The 27,683-nt window shown below is 60.2% G+C and overlaps 1 protein-coding gene across 1 annotated transcript; it reads left to right on the top strand.

Moving 5' to 3' along the window:
• The first annotated feature begins 1,354 nt into the window (after positions 1-1,354).
• On the top strand, positions 1,355-21,504 carry HS1BP3 (HCLS1 binding protein 3). The gene is made up of 7 exons (XM_079792481.1): positions 1,355-1,433; positions 3,071-3,236; positions 4,487-4,694; positions 4,963-5,167; positions 12,627-12,787; positions 14,011-14,146; positions 16,595-21,504. Exons 1-7 carry the CDS (start codon positions 1,402-1,404, stop codon positions 16,857-16,859), a joined length of 1,173 nt encoding a protein of 390 aa, XP_079648607.1. The 5' UTR covers positions 1,355-1,401; the 3' UTR covers positions 16,860-21,504.
• The last annotated feature ends 6,179 nt before the right edge of the window (positions 21,505-27,683 follow it).

Raw genomic sequence — 27,683 nt, 5'->3', positions numbered from 1 at the left:
AGACTCCTCTGAGCACTGGTCTCCACTAGACCTTGACCTCCCCACCTCCCACCCCCAGACACACACACACTTCGTCCTGCCTGGGCCACTCTGCAAGAATGCTGCTGAGTCAGTTTAGAAAGAATTCCTCCAGCCTGGATCTCTGATCAGCCTGGCTCTCTGACCAGGTGCCTCATCCCCCAGCTTTGACTCTGAGTCCTTGGCCTGCCTTCAGCAGGAGTCCTGCTAGGCAAGACTCCCCCTGCCCATGCTGTCTCCTCCGGGGATTTCCCAGCCCTGTCCTCACCCTACTCCGTGGCTGTAAGTCCCCACGTGTCCCTGCGGTGTTCAGAGATGAGCCTCAGCGCTCTCCTATTGCAATAGTCTTGAATAAAGTCTTCCTCACCTTTTTAACATGTGGCAAAATAACTTTTTTTTTTTTAGCAGAAGAAAGACTTTTTTTTTTTCAGTTTTTATTGAGCACTCCCTGTCAGCCTCTTCCAGGAGAGCCACTGGGAAGCCTCTGGAGTTAGGCCATTGTTTCTTTAGCTGACCCCCCCCCACACACACACACACACACACACAGGGGTCCAGTTTATCTTGTTTGCTGGGTTACATGTCCCCCCATTTGACCCTCCTAGCATCTCTCTGAGCATCTCTAGGGACATGAGCACTGGTGGCATTGTCCCCCCGACACTCTCCCCAAGGCAGGGAGACCAGATAGTTTCTCTTTGAACCGGGACATTCTGGGAATTCCTGTGAAGGACACCAGCAAACCAAGGGTCCTTGTGGCTTTGATTAAATTTAACTTTACATCCTAGCTCTAGAAATCATAGCTCTCTCTATATATATCTCCTTCAGGGACGTAGGCTTTCCCCTGGATCCGTGGTTGGCAAACTGCGGCTCGCGAGCCACATGCGGCTCTTTGGCCCCTTGAGTGTGGCTCTTCCACAAAATACCACGGCTTGGGCGAGTCTATTTTGAAGAAGTGGTGTTAGGAGAAGTTTAAGTTTAAAAAATGTGGCTCTCAAAAGAAATTTCAATCGTTATCCTGTTGGTATTTGGCTCTGTTGACTAATGAGTTTGCCGACCACTGGCCTGGATAATCAACAACCCCCAAAGTAGCAGAGGCCTGGATCTGACTAAGGACTTCAAGGTGCCAATCTATGACGAGCTAAAGATAACTTTTTTTATAAAAAATTTATTTGAGAAAGAAACATTGATTTGTCCCACTTGTTTGTATATTCATTGGGGGTGCAGGGCAGGAGTATCAGAAAGGCCCATCAATGAACGTCGCCTCTGGCCCAGCGCAGTGGCCACCAGGGGGCGGGCGAGGGCAGGAGCCCGGCCGTGCGCGCGGGGCGGGGACGCGGCGACGCCGGCGCCGGCAGGTCCCGTGACAGGCCCCGCCCAGCCGCCGTCATGCAGTGCCCACCGGCGCTCGTCACTTCCAGGTGAGCCAGGCTCGGGCGCCCCGATACCGCGTCCTGCGCGTCGTGGAGTCCGGGCCCGCGCGAGCCGCGGCTCCGTGCGCCCGGGCGGAGCAGCCGGCGGAGACGGCGGCCCCCGGGGGTGACCCGCCGCCGGCCGGCCGGCCTCTGTAGCGCTCCGGCCAGTGCTCTGGGCTCGGCCCCTCCACCGCCCTGCAGAAGAGGGGGCGGCATCTAGCGTCCCCGTTTTACAGATAGAGAAAATGAAGGCCCGGGAGGGTCACGAGCTCACCCAAGACCCAGTGGAACAGGGCTCCCCTCCCCCCGCTTCCCTCCCCGTTCATTTCTGTTTCGCACAAAAATCCAGCCCTGCATCCCGTCGGCGCTCAGCTGCTCAGCACTGGGGCCGGGGACACAGGGAGATGCACGCAGAACCGCGGGGACAGGTGCTGGGAGGGGTAGGAAGTCCGGGTTGCCGTGGGAACGCAGGGCAGGGGTGGACCCAGGCTTCTGGGAGGGGGTGAGTGAGGCCACGCCCTGCAGGAAGGGGGGCTGTTACCCAGGGAAGGGTGAGAAGAAGGAGCAGCTGCTCAAGGAGGCAGCTCCGGAGAAGTGCAAGTTACAGCAGCGGCCTTGGAGGGCCCCCACCCCCTCTACACCCCCCTCCAGGCCTGGAGGACCCAGGGCAGGATGGACCCCGAAAGGTGGCCAGGACCCGCCTTGACCCTGCTGCTCCTTCCTGCCTTTCACCATCTGTAAAGTGACTCACTTCCCGTATCTTCACGTCCTCCACCCCTGTTCCCCCTACATGAGATCTTGGGCAGAGACGCCAACTTTACTACAGAAATAAAGGTCCTTTCCCCAGCTGGAACGAACTTCCCTGGAACTCCAGGTCTGGAAAACAGGACCCTTTAAGTCAGTGCGGATGTGAGAGCCTGCCCGGGTCTCCTCTGCAAAATACAGCGAGGGCGCGGGCCACGGCTTCGTGGGCCGAAGAGATCTCCCTGGTGCCACCTAAGTCGCCTCCTCGCTGAGCCTCAGTTTCCCTTTCTGTAAGAACAGGGTGTGAGGTTGGCCGGCAGGCGCAGGGCCAGCAGCAGGCACCCTCTCAGCCACGCGCAGACCCGTGGGGGCGTGGCTTGGATGCGGGGTCCACACAGCCCCACCCGCGAGGACCCAGGGGCTGGAGGTGCAGGTGGGGTCCTGGGTGCCCCCGGCTTCTTGGTGGCAGGCACCAGCCAACGCGAGGGGCCACCCGCAGGGGATGTGCCCAGGAAGGCCCGGCCTCCCCCCACCATCCCCACGGGCACTCACACCGTCCTCCATCCAGCAGCACTTGACCGAGGCCTGCTCTGTGCCTGTGTGGGACGCTCAGCTGCCCATGATTTTCGCGAGCCCACTTCTGCTCTCACCTGCCTTCCTGCCGGGAACAGCCTTTGTCCCTGAACGACCCCAAGACGGGGGCGCCGGCCTGGGAAGCCAGGCTTTCGGCGGGCCTGGCGTGTGGCCGGGCTGGTGGCCTGGCGCTGTGACCGCTGAGCCAGGCCAGGGCAGCAGCCTGGCACCCAGGCCCGCTGCGCCCCGCCGGGCCCCGCCTCGGTTTCGCCCGGGAAGCCTGCGGGCCTGAGGCTGAGCTTCCCCTGCCTTCTCCCCTCCGGCAGGCGCGTGCAGAATGCCCACACGGGCCTTGACCTGGCCGTGCCGCAGCACCAGGAGGTGCGGGGCAAGATGATGTCCGGCCACGTGGAGTACCAGATCCTGGTGGTCACCCGGCTGGCTGCCTTCAAGTCGGCCAGGCACAAGCCCGAGGATGTCGTCCAGTTCTTGGTGAGCTGGGGGCTCTGCCCGGGGGCTCCTGAAGGCGCCCTGGCCTGGGAGTAGAAGTGAGCATGTTCGCGTCGTCTTGTTCGAGGTTCCCGCAGAGAAGGTGGGGACACAGGCCCGACGATGGGGAAAACACAGAGGCGTCGAGGAGGCCGAGGGAGGCCGCTGGGCCGCTGGTGGGGTGGGGTCGGGCGCAGAGCGGGTGACTCTCCTTTGAGCGCCACGTCGGGCACTGTCCGCGGTCCTATAGCAGCTCCCCCTCGGGAGACCGGAGCCACTTGGGGCGGAGACACCCTGGGAGGAAACAGGCAGCCAGAGCGTGATCTAGCTGCGGGAGGGATTCCGGAGAGCGGCTGAGAGGAGGCCGCCGTCGGACCCTGGCTCTGCGGGAAGCTGAGCGCTGCCCCAGGGTGACTCCGACGGGCAGGACGCCTTCCGAGGGCCAGCGGGAGCCCTGGCTGCTTCCTGGAGGTACCGGGGTGCAGAAGGGGCCGGGCTGATGGCAGAGAAACTGACTTGGAAGCACCTGGCTCTTCGCCACTGGAAGGCTGCGGCTGACTCCCAGGAGAGTGGTCAGAGAGCCGTGATGAGAAAAGGGACGCGTATTGTCGCTTGAAGGTGACCTGTCGGCCAGCCAGACCTGAGGTCATCTCACGCAGGCACTGACGGCCTAGCCCAGTGGTGGGCAAACTCATTAGTCAACAGAGCCAAATATCAACAGTACAACGATTGACATTTCTTTTGAGAGCCAAATTTTTTAAACTTAAACTTCTTCTAACGCCACTTCTTCAAAACAGACTCGCCCAAGGCCGTGGTATTTTGTGGGAGAGCCACACTCAAGGGGCCAAAGAGCCGCACGTGGCTCGCGAGCCGCAGTTTGCCGACCACGGGCCTAGAGGGAAGCGGTGGCCACGCACACCTGCAGGCTGGGCTCCCTCTATCCACCGTCCCCGCCTGGGCCTGTGACAGTCAGTGCCCGGGTCCGCCATGACGGCCCTTTCCTGGGGCCCTAAGACCATGGTTGAGCCAGGAGTGATCAGGAGGGATAAGGACTGGAGCCTGAGACCGGCAGCTGGGGTGGGGGGGAGGGGGGTGCGGTCAGGAAGGAGGCACAGCCAGGGCGCACTTCCTGGGACGGCTGCCCCTGGGTGGACTCTGAACAGCCCGCCCCCTCTTAGGGCCTCTGGTTGGGTCAGGGGAGAAGCCCGCTCTCCCCTCTGCACTCAGGAACCCACGTGCTTCTCTCGTTCCAGGTCTCCAAAAAGTACAGCGAGATCGAGGAGTTCTACCAGAAGCTGAGCGGCCGTTACCCAGCTGCCAGCCTGCCCCCGCTCCCCAGGAAGGTCCTGTTCGTCGGGGAGTCCGACATCCGGGAAAGGAGGGCCGTGTTCCACGAGATCCTGCGCTGCGTCTCCCAGGACGCTGAGCTGGCCGGCAGCCCGGAGCTGCTGGAATTCTTAGGTACCCGAGGTTCTGCCCTGGGTCCCTGCGGGCTCCCCTGGCCCAGAGTGAGGCCGGGACCGGCCTGGGCCGCAGCGGTCCCGGGGAGCCCCTGCCTGCGCCGCGCTCTGAGGCTCCCATGTACCCGCTCCACTCCAGGCTTCACCGGGCCGCCAACCCTCCGAGGCTCGGCTGCCCCCCGTCCACCCTCAGGTCCTGCCCCTCGGGTGTGGCGAGGCACTGGTGCCCTGGCAGTCGGGGTCAGACGCCTCTTTCTGCTCCCCCACAGGCACCAGCTCCCCGGGGGCGGCAGACCCCAGCCGCAGAGGTGTCTCTGTCCTGGACACCGGCGGCCAGGCCGGGGACGACGGGGAGGCTTTCGACTTCTTCCAGCAGCAGGAGGGCGCGGAGGGGCCGCCCACCCCTGGCCAGGAAGAGGACGCGGGGAAGTCCTCGGAAGAGGAGGAGGCCCTGGACCCCCTAGGCATCATGCGGTAGGTCTCCCCGATCCGTGGAGCGCCCCCTTCTGGCTGGCTCCAGGCTCTCTGGGGACGGCTCCTCCTTCCCCCCATCTCCCTGGGCTGTCACCGGGGGCCATCACCCTGTACGGCCTGGGGCACTGGTGTCACATCACCAGTGTCTTGGGGGCTGGGCTCAGGTATCACCTGCCCCTCCCTGGTCACAGGGTGGCCCCCACCGTGACTGCTTGGCTCTGCACGGAGGCCTGGCAGAGCTGCCCCCAGCCCCCCAGCAGCTCTGAAGCCCGGGGTGCCCGACCCCACCCGCCAGCCCAGAGGCCTGGCTTCTCTGTCCAGCTCATCCCTGGCAGCCGGTGACGTGGGCAGGTGACTGGAGCGCCCTGGGCTGTCACGTCTGTAGCTGTTTCCCTGGGCCCCGCTGCCCCACAGGGTGGTTGTAAGGCTCCCGGGAATCCCATGTGCAGAGGGCATTGGGCATTGGTGACCCATGAGGTGCCAGTGGTGTGTGATTCAAGGGGGTACAGTGCGCCAGGGTCCCTGGCCAGTGGAGTGTGTCCCCTTTATACGTATGTGCACACACATGTACACACAAGCAAGCATGTGCAGGTGCAAACACACACACATACACTGGCTGAGAGCCACAGTGAGGGCGGCTGGGTTATGTCAGGAGAAATTTGTCATAACCTTCCTAGCAGCCTTACGTGGCCCGCACGCCCTTCTGGGGCTTTTTTCAGTAAAATGGGACTGGGGCTGAGCTTGAACTCACGTGCTCTGCTGCTCTGAGTGGCCGCACACAGTGCCAAGCTGAGATAGACTTGGGGGTTTGTGCCATCCTAAGGGCATGCCTAGCAAAGCGGCTCCTTTTGTGGGAAGGAAAGTGCTCTTTGGGATTGGCATGGCCGCCTGGATTTCCTCTTTGCATCAGTAGCAGATTGTCGGGCAATGTGTCCGCCATCCTGGGACCACCTGTCCCCCAACACCATCCCTAGCCCTGCACTCCAGGGCCTCGCTTCTGGATCCGAGGAAAGCTTAGCACCAAGAGGGGTCCCCAAGGCCTCAGACCTTCTGCCGGCTTTTCAGTTAATGTGACAACAGTCAGTGCTGTCACCACTTCAGGAATAATAATAACAGCTCACATTTTTTTTTGAGAGATTATGAAATGCTGGGAACTGATCAGAATTGACGGGAATAAGTGTTTCCTATCCTATTCCTTCTTTTAATTTTTTTAAGATGCACCAGTTGCTTTCAGGCCCACGGTGGGTCTGGTTTGGGGAACGGAGGCCGATACCAGCACGGCCTCATTTTGTGTCTGAGGAAGCTGAAGGTGGGCGTCCAGAGTCAGCCACAAACAGCAGCGTTGGGGCTCAGGGCCACCTCCCTGCACTGCCCCTCGAGTCCACTCTCTCAGCGGTCCGAGAGCTGGGCCAGGCCCTGGGAGCATCCCCTTTGCACCGAGGGGGACATTGAGGACAGAGCTGAGTGGGGACTTGCCCAGGGTCTTGTGTGTGGCAGGAGCACCTTGAAGTCAGGTGTCCCCCGGCCTCTCCCGGGACACCGAGGTGGCCTGTCCTTTGGTGGGGCACTTGCTGTTCTTTACAGATGACTTAGGCTTTGCATGAGTATTTCTCCATCCTGTGCCCTCAGTTCCTCTGCCCCTGCAGCCCCGCCTTCCCAGCTGTGCCGCGCCCCGCGCCCCGCCCCCACACCCCCAAGCGCGCATCTGGATCCGCTCCCGCCTCGGTGTTCTCCGCCGCGGCCACGGGAGGGCGCTGTTGCTCCGCGGCTGGAAGGCTGGGAGCCGCCTGCACAAAGCCGGGAGCAGGGACCGGCCGGGCTTTTCTTTGTCCTTTAGACCTGGTGTTGATCAGGGAAAAGACCAGTTCGCAACCGTTAGAAAGCGCTTCACGATAGAAAAAGCCCTCACCCGGCCCATCCCGACCGTCTGCGCCCCCGCCTGGGGGGTTGTGTGCATCCCTGGCCCAGCGCGACCCTCGCGATCCGCGCAGCCGCAGACGTCAGCGCGCGTGCCTTTCTGTGCGGTTTCTCCCCACTTAGTGGCCTCTCCGTGTCGCTTTCCATGGCATACATGGTTTTTGTATTTAACTTTCTGTTTTGGAGACTTCGCGGTTCTGAGGAGGGTGGAGTTCTGCCAGAACGGCCCTGCCTGCTGCTGGCAAGATGCCGCTAGAAGCGTGTTTCATTTTAACTCGAAGAAGATGCGATTAGCATGTAAAATGGAACACACAGTGAAGGTGTATACTTTGGGGTATTCCTGTTTTATTGCCGAAATGGGATGTGTCCCACGCGCCATTCCATACTTTGGCTTTTTTTCAGCTCATGGGCTCGGTTTTGCAGATGGATCCGTGGGCTTCTGCGTTCTCTGTGCTGGTCCATAGGGGCAGCGGCCGCGGGCTGCCAGGCTCTGCTCGGCGCCTGTTTTCCGTAGGTTTTGCTCTCACGGGCGGAGAGGGGCTTTTTCACGGCCGGAGTAGTTTTGCTCTTGAGCTTCCCCCCAGACCCCTGCCCCCGCTCCTGCCAGGGCCTCGGCTGTGCCCCTCCGAGTAGGGAAGGGCTCTTGATGGACTTCACACTCTGTCGGGAAAGCCTCTGCCTTTTCGAACCCTGCCTGGGGGGCCCCCTCCGCCTCCCCAGGCACTGGGGGACCCCCTCCAGGCCCCCATCCCTGAGGACTCTCGCCTGCGCCAGGGACAGGCTGGTTCCCGGAGCTCGCCTTCCTAGAGGCCTGGGCTCCCCACACTCGCTGGAGGAAGGACCAACTCCGGGCGGGCGGCGGCCTGGGTGGTGAAGCTGGGTGTTTCCTGGGAATGCAGAGCTGGGCAGTGCTTCCCGCAGACAGCTGGGTGGACGGTGACGGGGGAGGGCCGGAGGGGGACAGCGGGACCCCAGGGCCCTGGCCCGTGGGAGCAGCCTGCATCCACGTGCGCACGACTGTGAGTGAGCGAGGAGGAAGCTGGGCTGGGATAGAGCGGCTCACCTCACACCTGTGGGCCTGACCCTTCGCCGGAGTCAGAAACCTGGCATCGCCCGAGGCACGCCTCTTCCGCCCGCTGACCACTTCAGCACCCACACTTACCCACTTTGCCTTCTGATGTTCTCCTGGTCTTGTCCCCCCTCTCCCCCCCCCCGCCCCCCGACACACACACACACACACACACACACACACACACACAGTGGCTGCTCCCCCCGCCCCCCCTCCCCCAGGCCCTGAGCATTTCTCCAGGGACCTTGAGCAAAGCGTCCACGGGGACAGGTTCCGGCCGTGCCCAAGTCACACCCCCACAGACCCTCTCGGAATGAGGGTCTCGGCTCCTGTGCCTGAGTCTCCCTTCCCCCTTAGCGCCCCCGGGCTGCTGCCCGCGTCCCCATCACCTCTTCCCGAATCGCTGCCCTGTGTGTAGCCCTCTGTGGCTGTGCCGCTGGGAGGCCGGGGACCGTGGCCGGGCTCACTCACTCTGCCGCCATCGCCCGCACAGGTTCTCTCTGGGAAGGAGCCTCGGGAGTGCTGGGCTGAGTGCAGGCTGACTGCTCCCAGGACGGGCAGCCGGGGCTGCGGAGAGACCAGCCGGAGGGGCTGAGCGCGCTTTGGAGGAGGCACGGGAGCCCAGGGCTTCCTAGCTGCGTGTCTGAGTCTCGGAGTGATGCTGGGGAGCCCCCTCCCTTCACTCCCTTCCCCCTCCTCCCTGGGGGAGCAGGAAGAAATAAGTCCGGACAAAAGACTACTGTCACCCTGTCTGTCCATCTGTTTGTCTGTCTGTCCTTCTTTCCCCCCTTCCTTCCTTCTGCCATCTGTGCATCTGTCTGTCCATCCGTCCATCCATCCTTTTTTTCCCTTTGATATTTTATCCCTCTGGACCAGGCACACTACTGAGCCCCAGAGACTGACGTTTGGGGACCCACCAGGACAGGACCCCGGGGCTTTCGGCCAGCCAGGGTCCCTATTTCCTGCTCAGTCAGGCGGCGGGGGGCGGAGCACGAGGGGGGCGGGGGGTGCCTGACTGTGCAGCCCCATGGGCCCTGGGTTCACTTTAACCCAACATGACAAAAGATCGAAAACCTGTCCAGGGAGGAAAACAAGAACACCCGTCCCGTTTGAGAGGAGAACTCCCGGGGAGGGGCGTCAGGCCTGGTTTGTGCTCCCGGATCCAGGAGGCGGCGGGAGAAAGGAGATCGTGGGGGCCTCCGAGTGGCTTCACCAGAGACCATCACCTTTTGCTCTCGCTCCCTTTCTTCTCTGGAGCGTTCCTTCCTCCATGCCGCCTCCGAGGGCTGGTCCGGGAGCCTGGGCCGCTGCCGCAGGGCCCTCTGCTGGGTGGCACGTGAGCTTGTTTCTCCAGGAGCTGTTCCGGGCCTGCGAGGTTCTGGGCGGGGGGCGGGGGGGCCGGGCCCGGCTCTCCCTCGGCCCTCCCTGCTGCGGTCCCCGCTGTCCCGGGAGCCCGGCCAGGCGAAGGGGAACTGAGGGGCAGCGGTGGGGCCAAGCCCCAGGCCCCAGGCTGGTCCGGCAGCTGCCACACCTGCCTGATCACCAGTTCCACGGGGGCTCACACACTTCCAGACTGGCCCCCAGGCTGTGACTCGGGAGGTCTCGGCCGGGGCCCCTCAGCTGGCCTGCCCTGAGAGCCACGGCCTGTCGTTGGCACCCACTGCTGTGGGTCATGAACTGGTCTAACTGCCCGATCCGTGAGACAAAGGGGGCAGCACCCCAGTCAGAGCAGCCGCCCTGACTCTCCCAGGTGTGTGCCGGCGGCGCTGAGGGTTCGGGAAAGCCCTTGCTGTGAGGATGGGGCCTGGGCGGCTCTCGGCTCTCCCTGTAGCCAGGCAGGGCCTGGGCCTGGCGCCAAGGCAGAGGCGTGGCCCTGGTGGCCTGTGACGTGAGCCCATCGGCTTGTGCCCAGAACGGAGAGAGAACGGAATGGGTGCCTGGGCTTCCCGGCACAGCCCCCGCCCCGTCTCTGCTCCCTCTCTACCTTCACAGTGGGCGCTGTCTCCCCCAACAGCAGGATCGAGCCTGTGTCCCACCCTGTCCCGTATCTCATTCCTGCTCCTGGGACACTTGGAGGGGCAGGAGCAGGGGACCGTGACCGCCCTCGGTTCTCGTCAGTGTCCCTGCCTGCTGTGCGGCCTTGAGCAGACCCCTAGCCTCTCTGAACCACCGTGTCTTCATCTGCCCAGGGAGCCTGACGGAGACCCTCTGGCCGGGGCTTGGGCCCTGAGTGCGGAGGTGTGCTCCCCCCCGCCCCCCCCCCCCCCCCCCCCCGGCCTTCCGACAGGTGCTTCTGGCTTGTGTAGCTTCTCCCCACCCCCGCTGGGAGCTGAAACCCTCCCAGGCCTCTAAATGCAGCCCGCGGGGATGGCGGCCTGGAGCACTGCCCTCCGGCACCCCTCCGCTACTTTTAACTGCTGCTGGTTAATCTTCCCATCGTTTGGGGGCAGAACCAGCCTGTACACGCAGTTTCGCCACGTGGTGTTGCCAACAGGAGCTCAGGCGGTGACCTCTGTCCAAGGGAGCTGCCCGCCAGGCAGGCAGTCGAACCAGAAATCCTGTTTCCAGTAAAAAGCTTATTCTCGTTTTCAGGAACCTTCCAACGGCTCATTTAGGCATAAGGGGTAGGGATTAGATCATGTTAAACTAAACACAACTTTATTTGTGTGCTGGCAGCATAACCTACAGTGACGTGCGCAGAACTATGCGCTCAGTCCACAGGAGTGTGCATGTGCATTCGTAACCACCACCCGGCCAGGACAGAGCACCCCCACCGCCCGGAGCTCCCTCCGGCCCCTCCTGGATTCCCGCAGCAGCTCCTGGCCCAGAGCAGGACCCCTTAGGGGTGACAGAGCCTAGTGGGGCTCTAAGTAGCAGAAGGGCTTCCTGAAGGAGGTGGGGATTGCTCAGGGGGACAGAAGTGAATGGTACTCTTTTGTGGACCTTGTGAGAACAGAATCCTATTAAGGGATTAAGTGCAGTAGCGCCCTCTTGTTGGCATTCTGAGAACAGCACCCTGGTAAGGGACTGGGAGAAATAGTGCCTGCTGTGGGCATTCTGAGACCCCCCTCCCCCAGCCCCCCCAAGTAAGAGATTAGGTGTAATAATGCCCTCTTGTGTTTATTCTGAGAACAGCACCCTAGTAAAGTATTAGGTGCAATAGGACCCTCTAGTGGGCATTCTGAGAATAGAACCCTGGTAAGGCATTAGGTGCAATAAAGCCCTCTTGTGAGCATTCTGAGAACAGCACCCTAGTTAGGGATTACGTTAAATAGCGCCCTCTTTGGGCATTCTGAGAACAGCACCCTAGTTAGGGATTACGTTAAATAGCGCCCTCTTTGGGCATTCTGAGAACAGCACCCTAGTAAGGAATTCATCTAAATTGCGCCCGAGTCCAGCCAGCACTTTTGGGCCTCCACCCTTCCTACAAGTCTCTATACAGTCTCCAGTTTCCGTTTTTGGTTATCAGGGTTCTCTCAGGCTAGTTTTGAGTGGATTATTCAGGGTGATTTTTTTGTAATTTAGTTGTAATTCCAGTTTGGTCCTGAGCCTATGTCTGCGTAACATCCACTTACTCTGTGGCCGTTTTTAATCTCCCTTCTTTTGGACATTCTGAGAACAGCATTCTGATAAGAGATTATGCTCAGTAGCACCATCTTGTGGAAATTTGGAGAACGGCACCTTAGTGAGGCATTAGGCTCAATTAGCATCCTCTTGTGGTCATTCAGAAAACTGCCCCCCCTAGTTAGGGATTAGGCTCAATAGCGCCCTTTTGTGGGTATTCTGAGAAAAGCACCCTGGTAAGGGATTAGGCGCAGTAGCGCCCTCTCGTGGGCATTTCGAGATCAGCATCCTGGTCAGGGATGTGTTACACTGGTGCTCTCCTGGACATTCTGAGAACAGCACCCAATAATGGAGGAGTTGCAATAATGCCCTCTTGTGGACACTCTGAGTACAGCACCCTAGGTTGAGGTTATGCCACTCAAGGGATGGGAGGGTGTGTATGGGGAATGGAACATTTACTAGGGCTCCTTTATTCTCTCTCCTGGAGCTGGGTTCTGAGGTGTGTGGCCTCAGACTTTGTTTCCAAGTGGCACGGAGTGACTGAGTTGCACCCCAGGGAGCACTGAGCTCAGCCACCCCCACAGCCTCTGGAAGGAGACCTGTGACCACGCAGGTGAGCCTGAGGCCTGAGCGGCCCCTCCCGCTGCGGGTCCTCTGGCCACGGGCCACGTAGCCCAGACACCCACCCTCTCCTCCTGTGCATCCCGACAGTGTTTCCCAGGGTACTGGGCTCGGCCCCTTCTGGTATCAGGGTCTTCCCACCTCCAATGTCAGGTCCTTGGAAAGGCCCTTCAGGACACAAGTTCAAACCCACCTAGTGTCTTGTGTGGCTCTGACATGGCCACCTGGGCTGCCCGGCGGGGCTGTCCTCAGATGTCCTAACCTTGAGTCTTATCTGTGATTCTCTAGCTCCAAGAAGCCAAAAAAGTGCCCCAAAGTAGCGGTGAAGCCCAGACCCTCGCCACGGCTCACCCTCTTTGACGAAGAGGTGGACCCTGATGCAGAGCTCTTCAGCCCAAGCAGGAAGCTCTCCGCGGGGGGCGCCGCAGAGGACGCACCCCCCAGGGACTGTAAGTGGAGTCCCAGTGTGTTCCTGTCCCCCTTGGTGCCCCCTGGGTGACCAGCCCAGCCTCTGTGAGTGGCTGTGGACCTGCCTCATGGGAACAGGTTTCGACGTGACACAGACTCGGCTCAGATGTTCTTCTACTGGAGAAACCTTGTCTCGTGCCTCGTGTCTCACAGCCTGGAACATTCTGGGCTTGTGTGTTTGTTCTGCTCATCACAGAGTGGGGGAGGGGACTTTTCTCTGTTGCTTTGAGAAGTGTGGATTGGGATTGGGGTGGCCAGACGTGGGCACGGGTGGAAAGTGGATGCTGACTGCCCCGGGCGTTCCTTCCGCAACTCCAGGATTAGGATTGTGACAAGAGGTTCTGTCACCCATGTCGACCCCACGGGAGGGTGCTGGGCAGAGATGGAAAAGGGAAGCTGGGCGTCCTCAGGACTTCTCCACCTGCCCCTGGGTCTGATCTCTCCTCACCTCTCCTCACCCTGCCCGGGTCCTCTTCCAGGGCCAGGAATGGATGTCACCCATTAATTCAGCCAACACTTGGTGACCACCCACCGAAGGCCAGGCTCTGGGCTGGGCCCAAGAACATAATGATGAGCAAGACACACTCCTGCCTCGGGGCCTCCCACAGGAGACGGGACGTCTCCCGACAATTACAGGAGAGCCTGAGTGTGTAACAGGTCTGAGTGGCGACATCAGGGAAGGCTTCCTGTAGGAGGGGGCTCTACTTGAGCTGGATCCCGAAAGGTCAGCGCCACTTTCCTGGTCTGCTGAAGAAGGAGGGCTCTCCCAGGTGGAGAGGCCGTGGTCCCTTCCTGAGGGCCGCAGAGGCAGGGGCTGCACCCAGGCTCCTCGGAGGCAGGGGCTGTGGGGAGCGTGGTGTCAGCTCACCCCTGCATCCCCACAGGCAGCAGCCCTTGGCCCTGGGTGGTGCTCAGGAAGCACTTGGGAAACTGGGGTGCAGCCATCGCTTTTTCCTCCAGGACGTCCACCTGGACTTGAACCAAGTGGGGCCATCCGCTGACTGGGGGTGGGAGGTGGCACCTGTCACCTGTCACACAGGTGTGCTGGTCCCAATGAGCACCTGGCCCTTATACCCTGGCCCCATTCCTCTGGTTCTGTGCTCTGCCTGTCCCTGGCTGGGCACCCCTCCTCCCCCCCCCCCCCCCCCGCCACGGAGGATGGGCAGGGCTCCCTCTGACGGCTCTGCTGCTCCCCTCTCCGCAGCCCTGACGCTGTTTGATGATCCTGACCTCGGAGGGGCCGTCCCCCTGGGTGACCCCTTACTGCTGCCGGCAGCACCTGCGAGAGGAGGGCCCGCGCCTCGCCGGGGCTACGGAGAGGCCTCCGAGGAGCTGTTCAGGTACCCCCGCCCCCCGCGTGCTTCCCAGCTCTGAGAGTGGCCTGGGCAGAGCCACAGACCGGTCCTAGCGGGGGAGCGTTTCACCGGCCTTGGTCTCTGAGGGAGGGTCCTGGCCTGGGAAGGCAGCGCCGGTGGGGGGCAGCTGGCCCCCGGGGGGTTCCAGGAAGGTAACTACGCCCAAGTCATTTTCTTTTCCCTCCACACTCGTCCTTTGATAGTTTACATAAAGAATAGCAGTGTTTTAATTTTAATTTTTAATTTTTTTATTGATTTTTTACAGAGAGGAAGGGAGAGGGATAGAGTTAGAAACATCGATGAGAGAGAAACATCGACCAGCTGCCTCCTGCACACCTCCTACTGGGGATGTGCCCGCAACCAAGGTACGTGCCCTTGACCGGAATCGAACCTGGGACCTTTCAGTCCACAGGCCGACGCTCTATCCACTGAGCCACACCGGTTTCGGCAAGAATAGCAGTGTTTCAATTGCAGGGCAAGCACCCCTGGCATAAAAGGGCTTGGGGACAAATACAACCGGCCCTTGGCAGCTGCAGCTCCGGGACAGCGGCCGTGCCCACAGGGGCCCGGCAGGAGGGTTGAAGGGGGAGAGCGAGGCAGGTCTGTTGGGGAGGGGGCTTGGCAGACCGCGGGCTCCCAGAGAGCCACCGCTTACGGCGCGCCGGCTGCGGGCCCCGCTGCGTGCTGGGCTCTTCGCACTTGACCTCAGTGCTCCCCATTGCTCCGCTCGGTGCTGTTACCTCCGCTTTGCAGGAGATGGAGTGTGGGAGGGGTCCGAGGGCACTGGCACCCAGGTCCTCCTCCCTGTGTCCCGTCCTCCCACACCTTCGGGGGCCCTCCAGCACCTGGACGAGCAGAGGCTGGACGGCAGCTTCCGGGGCTCGGGGTGCTCAGCACCGGGCGTCTCTGCATCACAGCCTCCGGCCCCCGGGATGCAGGCCGGCCCGGCGGTCCCCGGGAAGCTGAGCCGTTTCTCTCCGGGAACAGCCGTGTGGCGCCGAGGCACTGGCCTGGGCGTTAGCAGCCTCGGGCATGGCACGGTCTCTGCGTCCGAGCCCCCCCCCAGGCGGGCTCCTCCTGTGTCTGCATCTCCCCGCGCCCCTGATCTGTTCACGCTGCCCCGTGGCCTCGCCCCGGTGGTCTGGCAGGCTGGAGGAGCCGGGGTTGTTACGTGTTTAGGGGAGAAACTGAGGCACAGGGAAGCGGAGGACGGTCAGCTCTGGAGGGCAGAGGGCCCGGTGGGGTGTGTCCCGCCCAGGGAGCCTCTGCCGCCTGGAGCTCAGCCCGTCCCCACGGGCAGCTCCTGGCGCCGTCGATTCTGCATCCATGGCGCAGCACTCACAGGCCCCGGGTCTACACCACATCCCTGGGGGGTGTTCAAAGGGGTGACCTTCAAAGGGGCCCTGTGGCCGGACGGCTGGGGCGGCACCTGTTGAGCAGGCCTCTGAGCACGTGAGTGGCTTCAGGGGGAAACATTTCACTGCGTCCGTGGGACCTGTTAGCCGGGACGCAGAGCCCGGCTGGAAACGGCGCTCAGAAAGGGGGCCCGTGAGACCACCCGCCCCGCGGGAGACCACCCCCCCTCCCCCCGCCGCCGCAGAGCCACGGGCGCCTTTAGCTCAGAGGCGCTGCTCCGCCCCAGTGCGCTCCCGACGGTGACACAGCATGCAGCTGCCGCCCGTGGCTCAGGGCCCCCGTCTGAGCAGAATGCAGTCCCCTGAGCTGCTCCTGGGCCCCGGACTCCAGCGGAGGATGCAGGGCTGCCCCCGGAAGGGCTCCGTGGGGGGCATGGGCACCTCTGAGCTGAGGCTGCCAGGAGCCACCTGTCCCTGAGCAGCGCCTCCCGGGATGGCCTGGCGCCCCAGCTAGTGGGTGGGTGGGGTGGACTGAGTGGGCCCCCATCGTGCACTGGTCCCCGGGCTCTGAGCCCCTCCACCAGGAGCTGGCTGCAGGCGCTCCCTCAGCCTAGAGGCCGAGGCCGGACGTGGCCCTGACTCCTAACCGCCGTGCGGTTCCCGCGACGGCCCGTGTGCCTGTCACATGGCTGCGGCCTCTGTTACCCCCCCCACCCGCTTCCATGGGCTGGGAGGTCCAGGGCCACGGTGGAGTCTCAGGGGGGCCCTGGCTGGGGTGGCTCCAGCCCTTGGTGGGCTCTGCCCAGCGCCCGTGTGGCCCACTGAGGGGCCTGCGGGGGGGGGGGGGGGAGGGCAGACCTGCCTGAGGGCAGGAGCCTGGGGCAGAGCCTGGGGCAGAACCAGGACGGCTCACTTCAGGGGCTAAGCTCCCTCCGGACCAAGTTCAGCTGGAGGAGCAGCGGCGGAGGGGCCCTCACTGTCATGGCCGGGGGGGGGGGGGGGGGGGGGGGGTCTGCCCGCCCCCAGTGGCTCCGGCCCCAGGAGGCTGTGCTCAGGGCGTCTCCCTCTGGTTCCCTAGAATTGAAGAGGACTTGGACCAGATTCTGAACCTGGGGGCTGAGCCCAAACCCCAGCCCCCGCCTAAGCCCAAACCGCCCGTGGCAGCTAAGCCAGCGCCACCCAGAAAGCCAGCTGCTCCCCCCAGAGCCGGCCCGTCTGAGGCCGCGGCCGGGCCGCCGCCGCCGCAGCAGCAGCAGCAGATCCACGCCATGGACGAGATGGACATCCTGCAGTACATCCGGGACCACGACGCGCCTGGCCAGGCCGCCCCCAGCCTCTTCTGACCCGCCCTGCCCTGTGCGGGCCCCCGGCCGGCAGCCCCGCTCCCGTGGGGGGGCCTGTGGCGAGGTGGGGGCCGTGCCTCGCAGGCCCGGATCTCTAGTGCCGAGCGGGGAAGCCGAAGTCACAGGACCCCTGTCCTACCTTGTGCCTTTTCCTCTGGCCCGTGGGGTCACGGACCCCTGCGTGGTACAGAGAGGGGGTCCCCAGAGGAACTGAGCCCAGCTGTCTCGGCCACAGCACGTGGAGGGGGAGCAGGTGGGGATGCTGGCTAACCGGGAGCCTGGCCCCAGGATGGACTGGGACGGGGAACCCCCGGCAGCTCATGGGGGGCAGGAAGACGCTGTGTCCACTGTGCCCACCGGCTCTGCCACTCAGCACAGGGCGGAGCGCCTGCCACCCTGGGTGGGGCTGGGGGCAGCATGGCTCCTGGGCCTGTGGCTCTGGGAGGGTCCCCCAGGAAGGGATGTAGAGTGGGTGCCTGGGGGAGCCTGGCGGGCTGGGGCGTCCCTGAGTCGCCTCTGGTTCCCAGGTGCTATCAGGGTGCTTTCCTGTGTCCAGTTGAGAGAGATCAGGCCAGCCCTCCTGGGGATTGGATGGCCCAGGTCTTCCTCTCTTCCTGTCCCAGGGGAGACCTGGCCAGACAGACCCTGGCCCCCTGGGGCCTCTGGCCTTAGAGCCGGTGCAGCCCGCAGCTCTGAGCTGTGATCCCCGCGCCCTGCAGGGCTCGGCCGGTCCTGGGCCTGGCGCGCGCCTCCTGTGCCCAGTGGGCTTCGTTCAGCAGGAGGCGCTCCAGCTGCTGCTCCGAAGGCCTTTTCTGTCCAGCGGCAGGTGCTGCCAGGCCTCCCTGTCCTCCCGGGAGGAGGGGCCTTGTGCAGGGCAGGGCCAGTGCCTTAGTCTCCTCTCGGACCCCTCGCCCGGCACGGCCGGGGCCTGGTGCGACGCTCAGGAACCCTCCGTGAATGAATGACGTTTAACGAGCCAAGCATGCCTTCTCATGATGGAGTCTTCACGCTCAGACCCAGTTTCATGAAACACGGTGTTTTGTGAAATGCAACCACTCTCGTCCCGTGGCTTGTCCTGCCTGGCGGAGGCTTGGGAAGGGGGGTGAGACCAGGACCCCAGACCTTTCCTGTTCGGGGCCAGCAGACAACCCTGAGGGAGGCCCCCTGCCCGAGCCGGGGGCTGGCTGCCATAAGAGCCTCTGGTCCCCTGTCCCTGCCCTGCGCTGGGGCCCAGGGTGGTGGGAGCACTCCGTCTGACCTGTCGTGCGTCTCTCTCACCCGTCAGCTGTCCCTGCTCTCCACCTGCGCCAGAGTGAGAGGAAGTGGGCAGGGCGGGGGCTGGGAGCTGAATTCCTCTCCTCTCCGCCTTACCAGCTCCCAGGGCCCCGTCTCCTGGCCCTGAGTGGCTCTGGAACAGCCTCAGCCCCGTGGCCTCTCCCGTTCACTGCCGCCGCCCCGCCTCGCCCCGCCCTGCCCACGCCCTTGCTGAAGGAGGGGGGCTGGAGGGATGGGGGGTGGGCCACTTCTGCCTGGGCTCTCACCTGCCCAGTTCTCAACTCTGCACCCCGTACCAGCGCCCTGCCCCTCCCTGTCTGCCTCCCCCCAACCCCCACTGATGTGACCTGGGAGCAGAGAGCACCCGTGCGGGGCTGGCCCTCTGGGGGGGGGGGCGGGTCACAGACAGAACCTGCCACTCAGGTGTGAGTTCCTCCGCTGCGGCCGGCCTCCTCGGCGCCCTGGTGCTCGCCAGGCATCTCTGTGGCCCTGCTGGCGAGCCAGTGGCTCTGGTCCTGCAATAAAGCCCATCGTGACTCCTTCCAGCACTGGTCAGGGCGTTCTTTTCTGCACCGGGGACGATGGGGGACAGTGCACGGGTGTCTCTGTGACAGTGAGCTCACCCAGAGGAGCTGCCGTGCAGGGCCCGGGGCCTCCAGTTGCGTGGAGTGAAGGCAAAGGGAGCGTCCCGCTGTGTAAACTGAGGCCCAGGGGCCCGGGCCCAGGGGGAGTCCGCGGGGGCAGTAACTGCTCAGCCAGGACCTGTTGGGGAAGAGGACTCTTCCTTCCCCAGACCTCACCTTCTGGCTCCTCAGGGCGGGGACTGGTCTGGGCGGCCCTTGTCCGCCTGTGCACACGCCTGTCCTGGCCGCCTGTGCACACGCCTGTCCTGGCCGCCTGTGCACACGCCTGTCCTGGCCGCCTGTGCACACGCCTGTCCTGGCCGCCTGTGCACACGCCTGTCCTGGCCGCCACACCCCCGCCAGAGCCCGGGTTCTGAGCTGCTGCTTTCTGCCCCGGACCCCGAGGTTAGCCGCCCTCCCGGGAACCAGGGAGGCCGTGCAAGGTCCACTCGGCTCTGGATTTGCATCTGAGCTCCAGCTGTGGTTTTGGCTCCTGAGGACGAGGAGGGAACTCAGGGGCAGGAAAATACACCCGGGCGGGCCCAAAGCCCTCATCAGGCTCCAGGGGCTTGGGCTACACTGGGCCTCAAGAAACAGCCTTCCTGGGAGGTGCGTCCGTGGTCCCCTCGGGCCCCTGGAGCGGGCTTGGCAGTCCCGGTCCTGCTGAAGGTCCCACACGCCCTCCCTGGGCGTTGGAAAGGGCACAGCACTTAGCCGGCTGGGCTCCAGGACGCGCCGTTTTCAAGGGGCAGAGCCAGGCTGCTCCCAGGCCCCGCGGGCGGGGCGGGCAGGGTCCGGGTGTGGGCCTCTGCGTCCCAGGACAGCCTCGTCCTGCCGCAGGCTTTGGACAGGGAGGGGGCAGGTTTAACTTCGTCCCTCGGCCACATGCGCGTGGACACGCCCTATAGGACGCCATGCTCGGAGATTTGCGCAAGGTGCCTCATTTCCTCTTCTCGAAACCCTGGGCGTTATTGCCTATATTCTCTTACAATTTTATAAATGATCATCGTCGTCGTGATTATGGCCTCATCTTCCTTTCTCAGGGGTTTTGTCTAGTTTTTTATGGGTTATATTTGTCAGAAATGTGTTCATCTTTTCAGAGGTCCAGTTTTGGGTTTTAGAGGTCTATTTCACTTTTTTTCCCCATCTCCTGAATTCATTTCTATTTTAATTTTCGTATCCATTTCTCCTTTTCATGTTTTTTTTTTAAAATATATATATTTTATTGATCTTTTACAGAGAGGAAGGGAGAGGGAGAAACGAGTTAGAAACATGGATGAGAGAGAAGCATCGATTAGCTGCCTCCTACACACCCCCTACTGGGGATGTGCCCGCAACCAAGGTACATGCCCTTGACCGGAATCGACCATGGGACCCTTGAGTCCGCAGGCCGACGCTCTACCCACTGAGCCAAACCGGTTAGGGCTCCTTTTCAGTTTTTAAGGTGGTTTTTTTGTTTGTTTGTTTGTTTATTATTGTTGTTTTTTCCCTTTAGAATGACATCAATTATTTATTTATTTTTCTCTCGGTGGTTGATTGTCATCAAAGCATTAAAGGCTCCAAAACTTCCTCTCGCACAGTTCTGGCCACCCTGCGCCGATGTTATCACGCAGTGACCTCATTTTCCCTCATCTTCACCAAGCCTGAGTTTGTCGCTTGGACTTCCTGTTTACAGCCGAACACCCGTTCTGCATGCCAGTAGTGTTGGCATGTTGGTGCCTCTGTTTCCAAGGTTTCGTCACTGTTACTCTCGTTGTCCTTTGTCATTTATTTCCCGTCATAGGGTCTGAGGGTGGGAACCTGTGACTTCTGCTCTCTGTCACTTAAAAAACTTTCCCCACGGAGATGGTCAGTGCTTACCTGGTCTTTGCAAACATGTATTATGGTGGTAGGGTATCTGTAATTGTTACCTAAATGATGACGTTTCTCCGAGTTCTGTATTCGCGCTGGGTTCCCCTGCCCCGTCCCTCCTGCGGGGAGACTGTAGGTCTCCCACTGTGGTGAAGGTCTGTGCCGTCCTCCCGGCCGTCAGCTGGTGTGGGTTTTGGACGCAGGTCCCCGCCGGTCTCTGGCCTGGTCGCAGAGAGGTGCCCGCGGGTTCCCAGGAGGATGTGACCTCCCATTGGCTTGCGGTCCTGGGCTCGCCTGGCGGCTGTCTCTGGATTGATGCTCCAAGCCCACTGTTTTGTGGCTCAAGTCATTGTCCTCATAGACGTTGCCTGGCCTCCCAGGCACGGGCATCCAGGTGGGCACTTACAGGATTCCCCTCCTGCTCAGAGGGAAGGCGGCGAAGAGATCCTGCCCACTCATGGGGTTTCCATGCCAAGTCAGCAGGCCCCACCGGCCGGGGAGCAGGGGCCCTGCATCACCTGTGTCTCATGGATGGACGTCCGTCCTCTCTGCGCTCCTGCCAATCAGCCAGCAAGAACTGGCGGCTTGTTTTTCTCGTGGCCACGCAGCCTCACACAGAGCTCTTCTCAGCGAGCCCGGCCTCTCAGGCTCCGGAAAACCAGCTGCTTTTCCAAACCTCCGCATTTCTGAGGTTTGTCCCCGCCCCTTTCTGCTCAGGACTGAGGGAGAGGGCCAGGGAGGAGAGATGCTGCCTGCCGCGTGGGGACCACATGACTGAGACACACGGAATGCCTCCACAAGCCCTTGGATAGGGAGCTCACCTGGGGTTCAGCAGGCATGACGGGGACAAGCCCAGCAAGGGAGGCGGCCTTCCCTGCCAGGCCAAGGGGTCCCAGAGTCACTGGATGATGGGGAGCAGGGGGCGGTGGGAAACGGGAGGGCGGGCTGGGGTGGGGAAGGTGGAAGGCCTGAGGTGAGTGAAGCGAGGGGGGCAGCCCATTTCTACAGCTGATGTTGAAATCCTGGTGGGAGGCTGCTGGGAGGGCGGCCTCCCAGGTTTAAGGAGCCCGTGTGTGTGTGTGTGTGTGTGTGTGTGTGTGTGTGTGTGTGTGTGTGCGTGTTTCCTGGGAATGACATGAGCTGGGGGTTGTCTTTCTTGGCTGCATCTACACTGGAGACAAGCTCTCCCTGGTCTGGCAGGAAGCACTGAAGCTACTGCCAAGACATCTGTTTCATTTTCCTTGGCAACGAAAGGCGTCCTGAGAGAGACTCAAGGCTTAGCGTCGGGAACATCCATAACTCTCCTTTCCTCGCTTGGGAGTTTAAACGGAAGCTCCCAAGCTCAAGTTTAGAAAGGGTCACCCTGAAGGAGCCTGGGCTGTGAAGACTCCAGAATGTGGGGGAGAAGTAAATGGGGGCGGGGGAGCTGGAGGGCAGGCGTCCACCACGAGGTGAGGCCTGAGAATGTCCTGAAAATCAGAGCCCGGAGCAGGGTCCTCTGGGGGTGGGGTGGCCTGCTTGACTTCTGAAATGGAGAAGTTGGGGGCCGCCACACAGCCTCCCTACCTCTTGTTCATATCTGTCTTTTCCATTATAGCCATGCTCATGGATGTGGAGTGGCATCTCATTGTGGTTTTGATGTGCATCTCCCTGGTGACTAATGATACTGAGCATATTTGCTTGTTCTTAGTAGCCATTCATATGTCTTCTTTGGAGAAATGTCTGTTTAGATCAGTGGTTCCCAACGTGGGGCACACGCCCCACAGGGGGGCAGTTTGATTTTTAAGGGGGGCAATTTGAGAATGAGTTGTTAACAGTGAATTTTTTTGCATTTCTTATGGTTCTAGGGGCCTCATATACAGTATATAAATATATATTGTGACATATTTATTCATTTCAGTTTCCTATTATATGTTTTGAAACTTTATTTGGTATTTTTTCACATCACTTCATATTATTATTACTAGAGGCCCGGTGCATGAATTCGTGCACGGGTGGGATCTGGCTGGCCCGCCCCGATGGGGCCCATTGGGCCAGGCTGGCGGGGGGGAGGGGCTGCGGGGGGTTAGCCAGCTGGCCCACCCTCGATGGGGGTGGGGGGACCGATCTGGTTTGCCAACCACTGAGATACATCATTTGTAAGTATTTTTCCCATTCTGTGAGCTCTCTTTTCTTGTAGTGTCCTTGGAAGCACAAACGTCTTAAATTTGTATGAAGTCCAGCCAACCTAGTTTTTCTTTGGTAGTTTATGCTTTTGGTGTCATAGACTTACCAGGTTTTGTTTGTTTGTTTGTTTGTTTGTTTTATTTTTTATCTCAGAGAGGAAGGGAGAGGGAGAGAGAGAAACATCAATGATGAGAGAGAATCATTGATTGGCTGCCTCCTGCATGACCCCTACTGGGGATCAAGCCCGCAACCCGGGCATGTGCCCTTGACCAGAATTGAACCTGGGACCCTTTAGTGTGCAGGTCGACGGCTCTATCCACTGAGCCAAACCACCTAGGGCAACTTCCCAGTTTTTAAAGAAATATTTCACAGAGAGAACCATGCCCAAACCAAAACGGTGATTGATTCCTTTTTGCTCTTTTAAGCTGAGACTTCTAAATCATTCTTTTATCATACTCCGCTTCTTTCCAAAAACAATTGGATGCTACTTATAAAAATTCAAATAATAAAAAGGGTAGCAGGAATAAAGAATTCTAGGCAAAATCAAAGTATGTCTCTGAGATGAAGCCAAAGGTAAAGTCAGTGTGCAGAATCACTGCATTCCTAGTGGCCAAGCAAAGAGGAAAATGCAATGCTTTACAAGATCCCCAGGCCCACGCGACAAACAGGTATCTACAGCTCAGGCAAGGCATCGCTTTTCCTGGCTCCGCGGCCAGAAATGCATGGGTTCTACGGCTCCTCTTAAAGGGAGAGTGTGTTTGGGTTTATCGGCTAGACTAGGGCACGTGTATAATGCCCCTGATAACCTATCTCTTCGCAGCACAACTTCCTTCCCTGGGTTTCCAGACCCCCGTCCTTTCCTGCGCACAGTGTTGCCACATGAAATCGTCCTTGTGTGGTAAACGTTTCAAAACACATCACTTCCCTTCCTGCCCCCGGGATGAAGTTCACCCTCTGCGTGCTAACCCTAAATACTCAGTCAATGAAGTCACCCGAAGGTGACACTTCTCAGCCAATAGCCGTGGAGATCAGCCTTTATCTAAGGCGGTAGAACTTGGACCCTTCACAGTGACAGAGCTAAGGAGACATTCTTTTCCTTGTATTCTGAGAACATGCGCTGTTGTTGAGAACCATTTCTGTAAATACTGGTTAATGTACTCCCCTTGATCTGAGCCAAAAGGCTGAGAAGCGATTTCATGCTGGTGAAAACAGAACAAAGTTTTTTAAAAAGTATTTGAATTGATAAAATATTAGTTATCAAGAAAACTTGATGCTCCTAAACAATGCTTTCTCATGGGGTTCCATTCACCGGAGTTGGATGACAGAGGGAAAGAACAACCACCCTCGAATTCTCAGAGCCGATTTTTAAGGAGAATAAAAGTTTTCAGAAATATAAAAGAACTGTTTATTATAGAAAATACAGATAGCCTGGCCGGCGTGGCTCAGTGATTGAACCAGGAGGTCACGGTCCAATTCCCGGTCAGGGCACATGCCCAGGTTGTGGGCTCGATCCCCAGTGTGGGGTGTGCAGGAAGCAGCCGATCAGTGATTCTCTCTCATCATTGATGTTTCTCTCTCTCTCTCCCTCTCCCTTCCTCTCTGAAATCAATAAAAGATATTTTTTAAAAAGAGAAAATACAGATAAATTTTAAAAAAAGAAATTAAACATAATCACACTTTCCAAAGATAATTACTACTAACATTTTTTTTGAAATACTTTCTCCTGCATTCTTGTTGTGTGTACATATGTATATGATTTTTTTTACAAAAAAAATGGCATCTTGTTGACAGTTTCCGTGACCTGTTTCCGTGTATCGTGAGGACTTTAATGTGTTAAATATAATCAACGCTGTCATGTGAATGACTGTAAACTGTGGGGTTGTTTGCCGGTGCCATGCTGTACGTGAACCATCTGCTGGACGTTCTGGTTGTTTCTGCTCTCCCTCCCCCTCCCTGCTCCGGGCTCAGGGTGAGGCTGGGACGGCTCTGAGGGCTGAGGCATCTCCTGGTAGGGTGTTGCGACGCGGAATAATGGCGCTTTGTGGCTTAACGAGAACAGGGCTCTATTAATCCCCCTTTGTCTGACCTCAGCGAGCCTCCATCTCAGTGGAAGCAGGATTCTTCGGCCCTTGGAACCCTATTGAGCTGTTGTCATAGCGATGGGTGTGGGGGCAGGGTCACTGGGGCCATGTCCCAACCAGAACAGCTCTGTCAATGACACATGCAGGTCGTGGCTGCTAGATTCCAAACTCAGGGAGAGAGAGGACTTAACGGGGGCGATGTCAGCGTTTGCTCCAACTGCCCTGAGGCTGGGGGACCCCCAAGGCTTTCTGGGACCTGTCCTAACTGTCCTCAGGAAAACAGCTCAGCTCACCTACCCAAAGAGCCCCCAGGGGGCTCTGCTGTCAGCCCATGGCCCCGGGACCACTGCCCAGCCCACGGCCCACGCCTCTGAGGGCTTGCATCTGAGGGGAGCCCCAGACCGGGACTGGCCGCCACTGCCTCACACCCGAAGCTTCTGGGTACCTGATGTCAGGGCTGGGAGGACCTTGGAGACTGTCGGGCCCACCTCCTCATGGTACAGATGGGGAAACTGAGGCCCAGGAGCCAGGTCTGACACCACAGCATTCAGCAAGTGGGGAGCACTGGGTGAACCAGGCGGTTCCCATCTCTGCAAAGAAACGTGTTTTGAGTCTCTTGTAAGACAATGGACATGCTTACAGTAAGTTCTTCAAGTCTGACCTTTGAAAAACAAAACTTTATTATTTCATCATCACCCAAGTAGTCCATCAATACATTTTCTTGCAAAAATAACAAAATAGGACACGGCAGAGAAGGTTCCAAGCCCCCGTGGCCTCTGTCACCCATCGCAGCCCTCTCCTGCCTTGGTTTGGATCCAGATCTGACGTTAAAGTACCCAGATCTCACTTGCTTGACTTGGGTGGCCGGGACAACTGGGGTGACGAAGGCCCGTGTCGCCAACTGGGCGTGAGGCCTGCTGTCTCCCTGCGGTGGCAGAGTTGCCCACGAGGGTGCATGTCCCCGGCCCCAGGGTGGCTGGGAGTGTGGGCCAGGCTGGCCCCGAGTCCTCACTCAGCCCGGGGCTGTGACAGCTCCTCCATCCTCTCGCTTGGGCTCCTGGTTCAGAATCCCAACATCTCCCTGGGACCACGAGGCCAGGAGTCTGAGCAGAAACACAGCAACTTTCCCAGCAGGGAAGTCACTCCCGGAGGCCACAGGCCCCCAGGGACCGTGCTCAGGCTTTGGGTCCCTGTGTTCATCTCTGGTTTCCACCCCCACCCACTCCCGCCACTGCCCACCCCTCCTCACCTCCCCAGATTCTGTCCCTTCCCTCCCAAGCATCTGAGACCGTCCGCAAGGAAGACACTCCGCGGACCCCCGCACCACCCACTGGAGAAGGAGGAGACGTACCTGGAAGAAGACAAGCTTAAGGCACACGTGATAAGCCTGAAGAAGTTAGTCTTCATGGAGAAAGCCTGACACTGAGCACAGTCACAGGGAAGAAATGGGCTTTCCTACGGCCCTGGGGGTGACGGGGAGGTGGGGGGGCTGCCCCGGACCCAGAGCCCGCGGGCGGGGCTGAGGAGGCTGCGGCCCTCTGGCCTGGCCTGGGAAAGGTGGTGACAGTCTTGGAAACAGGAAGCAGGTCCTGACCTTTGAGAACCTATGACAGTTTCACTTGGGATTTCCAGAGCATGGCTGTGTGCTGCTGGGCTGGGTAAATGCAGGGCTGAGGCGGAGTGAGGGCCTGTGACCCCGTGTTGCAAGCCCATGCCATAACATGGGGGAGCCCAGGGACCCCGCAATGGGGGATGAGGCACCTTTGGGTGGCTGGTCTCCAGGCCCTGCCTCCTCTGGGTCTCTCTCTTCACCTGGAGATTAGGGATGAGTCAGGCTCAGCCGTGTGATGTGGCCTTGAGGGGAGGCCCTGAGCCGGACCCTGGACACACTCCAGGGGCCCAAATCCCAGCCAGAGTCCAGTCGCTGAGGCCCCAGGGCTGCCTCAGGGAACGTGGGCCTCCCTCAGGGGACGCAGAGGCAAAGACTCCATGCTCGGAAGGAGCCCGGGCCCACGTGGGAACCGCAGGAAAATGGGGCCTTCAGGGACAATCGCAGGAATACTCTGATGGCGGGAAGGATGAGCAGAGAGGTGGGAAGGGACCACTTCGCCTGCGTTTGTGGGAGCAGAGGGCTCTTTCTTGGCAGCTCCCCTGGAGGAAGGGACGCGTGGCGGGGACACGGGACAGTGGCGGGGCAGGCTCTGGTTCTGCCTGCTGGCTGGCTCCAGGGCCCCAGCAGGGCCATGCTTGGGGCTGGCGTCCCTCCCCGGGGGCTCTGCTCTGCTTAGCGATGCTGCGCTGGCCAGCCCTGGGGGCGCTGAGAGAGAGCCGCGAGGGGCAGGGTGGGGACTCCGGGTGGCCCTGTACTGTATTTCATCCTTTACCTTACGTTGGAGCATCTGAGCGTCCATATTTTGCTATTCAGCATTGCCTTTATTAATCATTTTTGCCCATAATTTTCTGTTCGATTTTCTAAGTATTTCCCCAGAGAAAATTCCAAAACACCTATGTTTCCCAGCGAACTGTCCTTGGTCAACTCCATCAGTGTGTTTCTGGAAGGGTTGCCCCTGGCTTATCTGCCGCCTCCAGCTCACGGCTGGGAGAGCCAGTGCCGTGGATCTGCACCAGCTTATGGTGACACCCGTGAAGCAGATCCTATCAGCTAAAGGGCAAATGATGGGATTTCAGAATTATAATATGATGTGGTGGGCAGTTAGACAGACATGGCAGAGCAAAGACCATGGGCCAGGAACAGGTCACCAGCATGGGGAAGCCCCCAGGGGCCTGGCAAAGGACAACTGTAGGGTGGGACCTGGTCCCCAGGGAGA

This window comes from Cnephaeus nilssonii (genome assembly GCF_951640355.1).
Source record: "Cnephaeus nilssonii genome assembly, chromosome: 15".
Lineage (NCBI taxonomy): Eukaryota > Metazoa > Chordata > Mammalia > Chiroptera > Vespertilionidae > Cnephaeus > Cnephaeus nilssonii.
This window is presented reverse-complemented; position numbering and strand designations above follow the sequence as displayed.

Bases quoted from the DNA above. Each gene is read 5' to 3' on its own strand.
- HS1BP3 (XM_079792481.1), top strand. From the start codon at position 1,402: ATGCAGTGCCCACCGGCGCTCGTCACTTCCAG. The intron at 3,237-4,486 runs GTGAGCTGGGGG...CTCTCGTTCCAG, and splicing joins AGGATGTCGTCCAGTTCTTG to GTCTCCAAAAAGTACAGCGA. The intron at 14,147-16,594 runs GTACCCCCGCCC...CTGGTTCCCTAG, and splicing joins GCCTCCGAGGAGCTGTTCAG to AATTGAAGAGGACTTGGACC.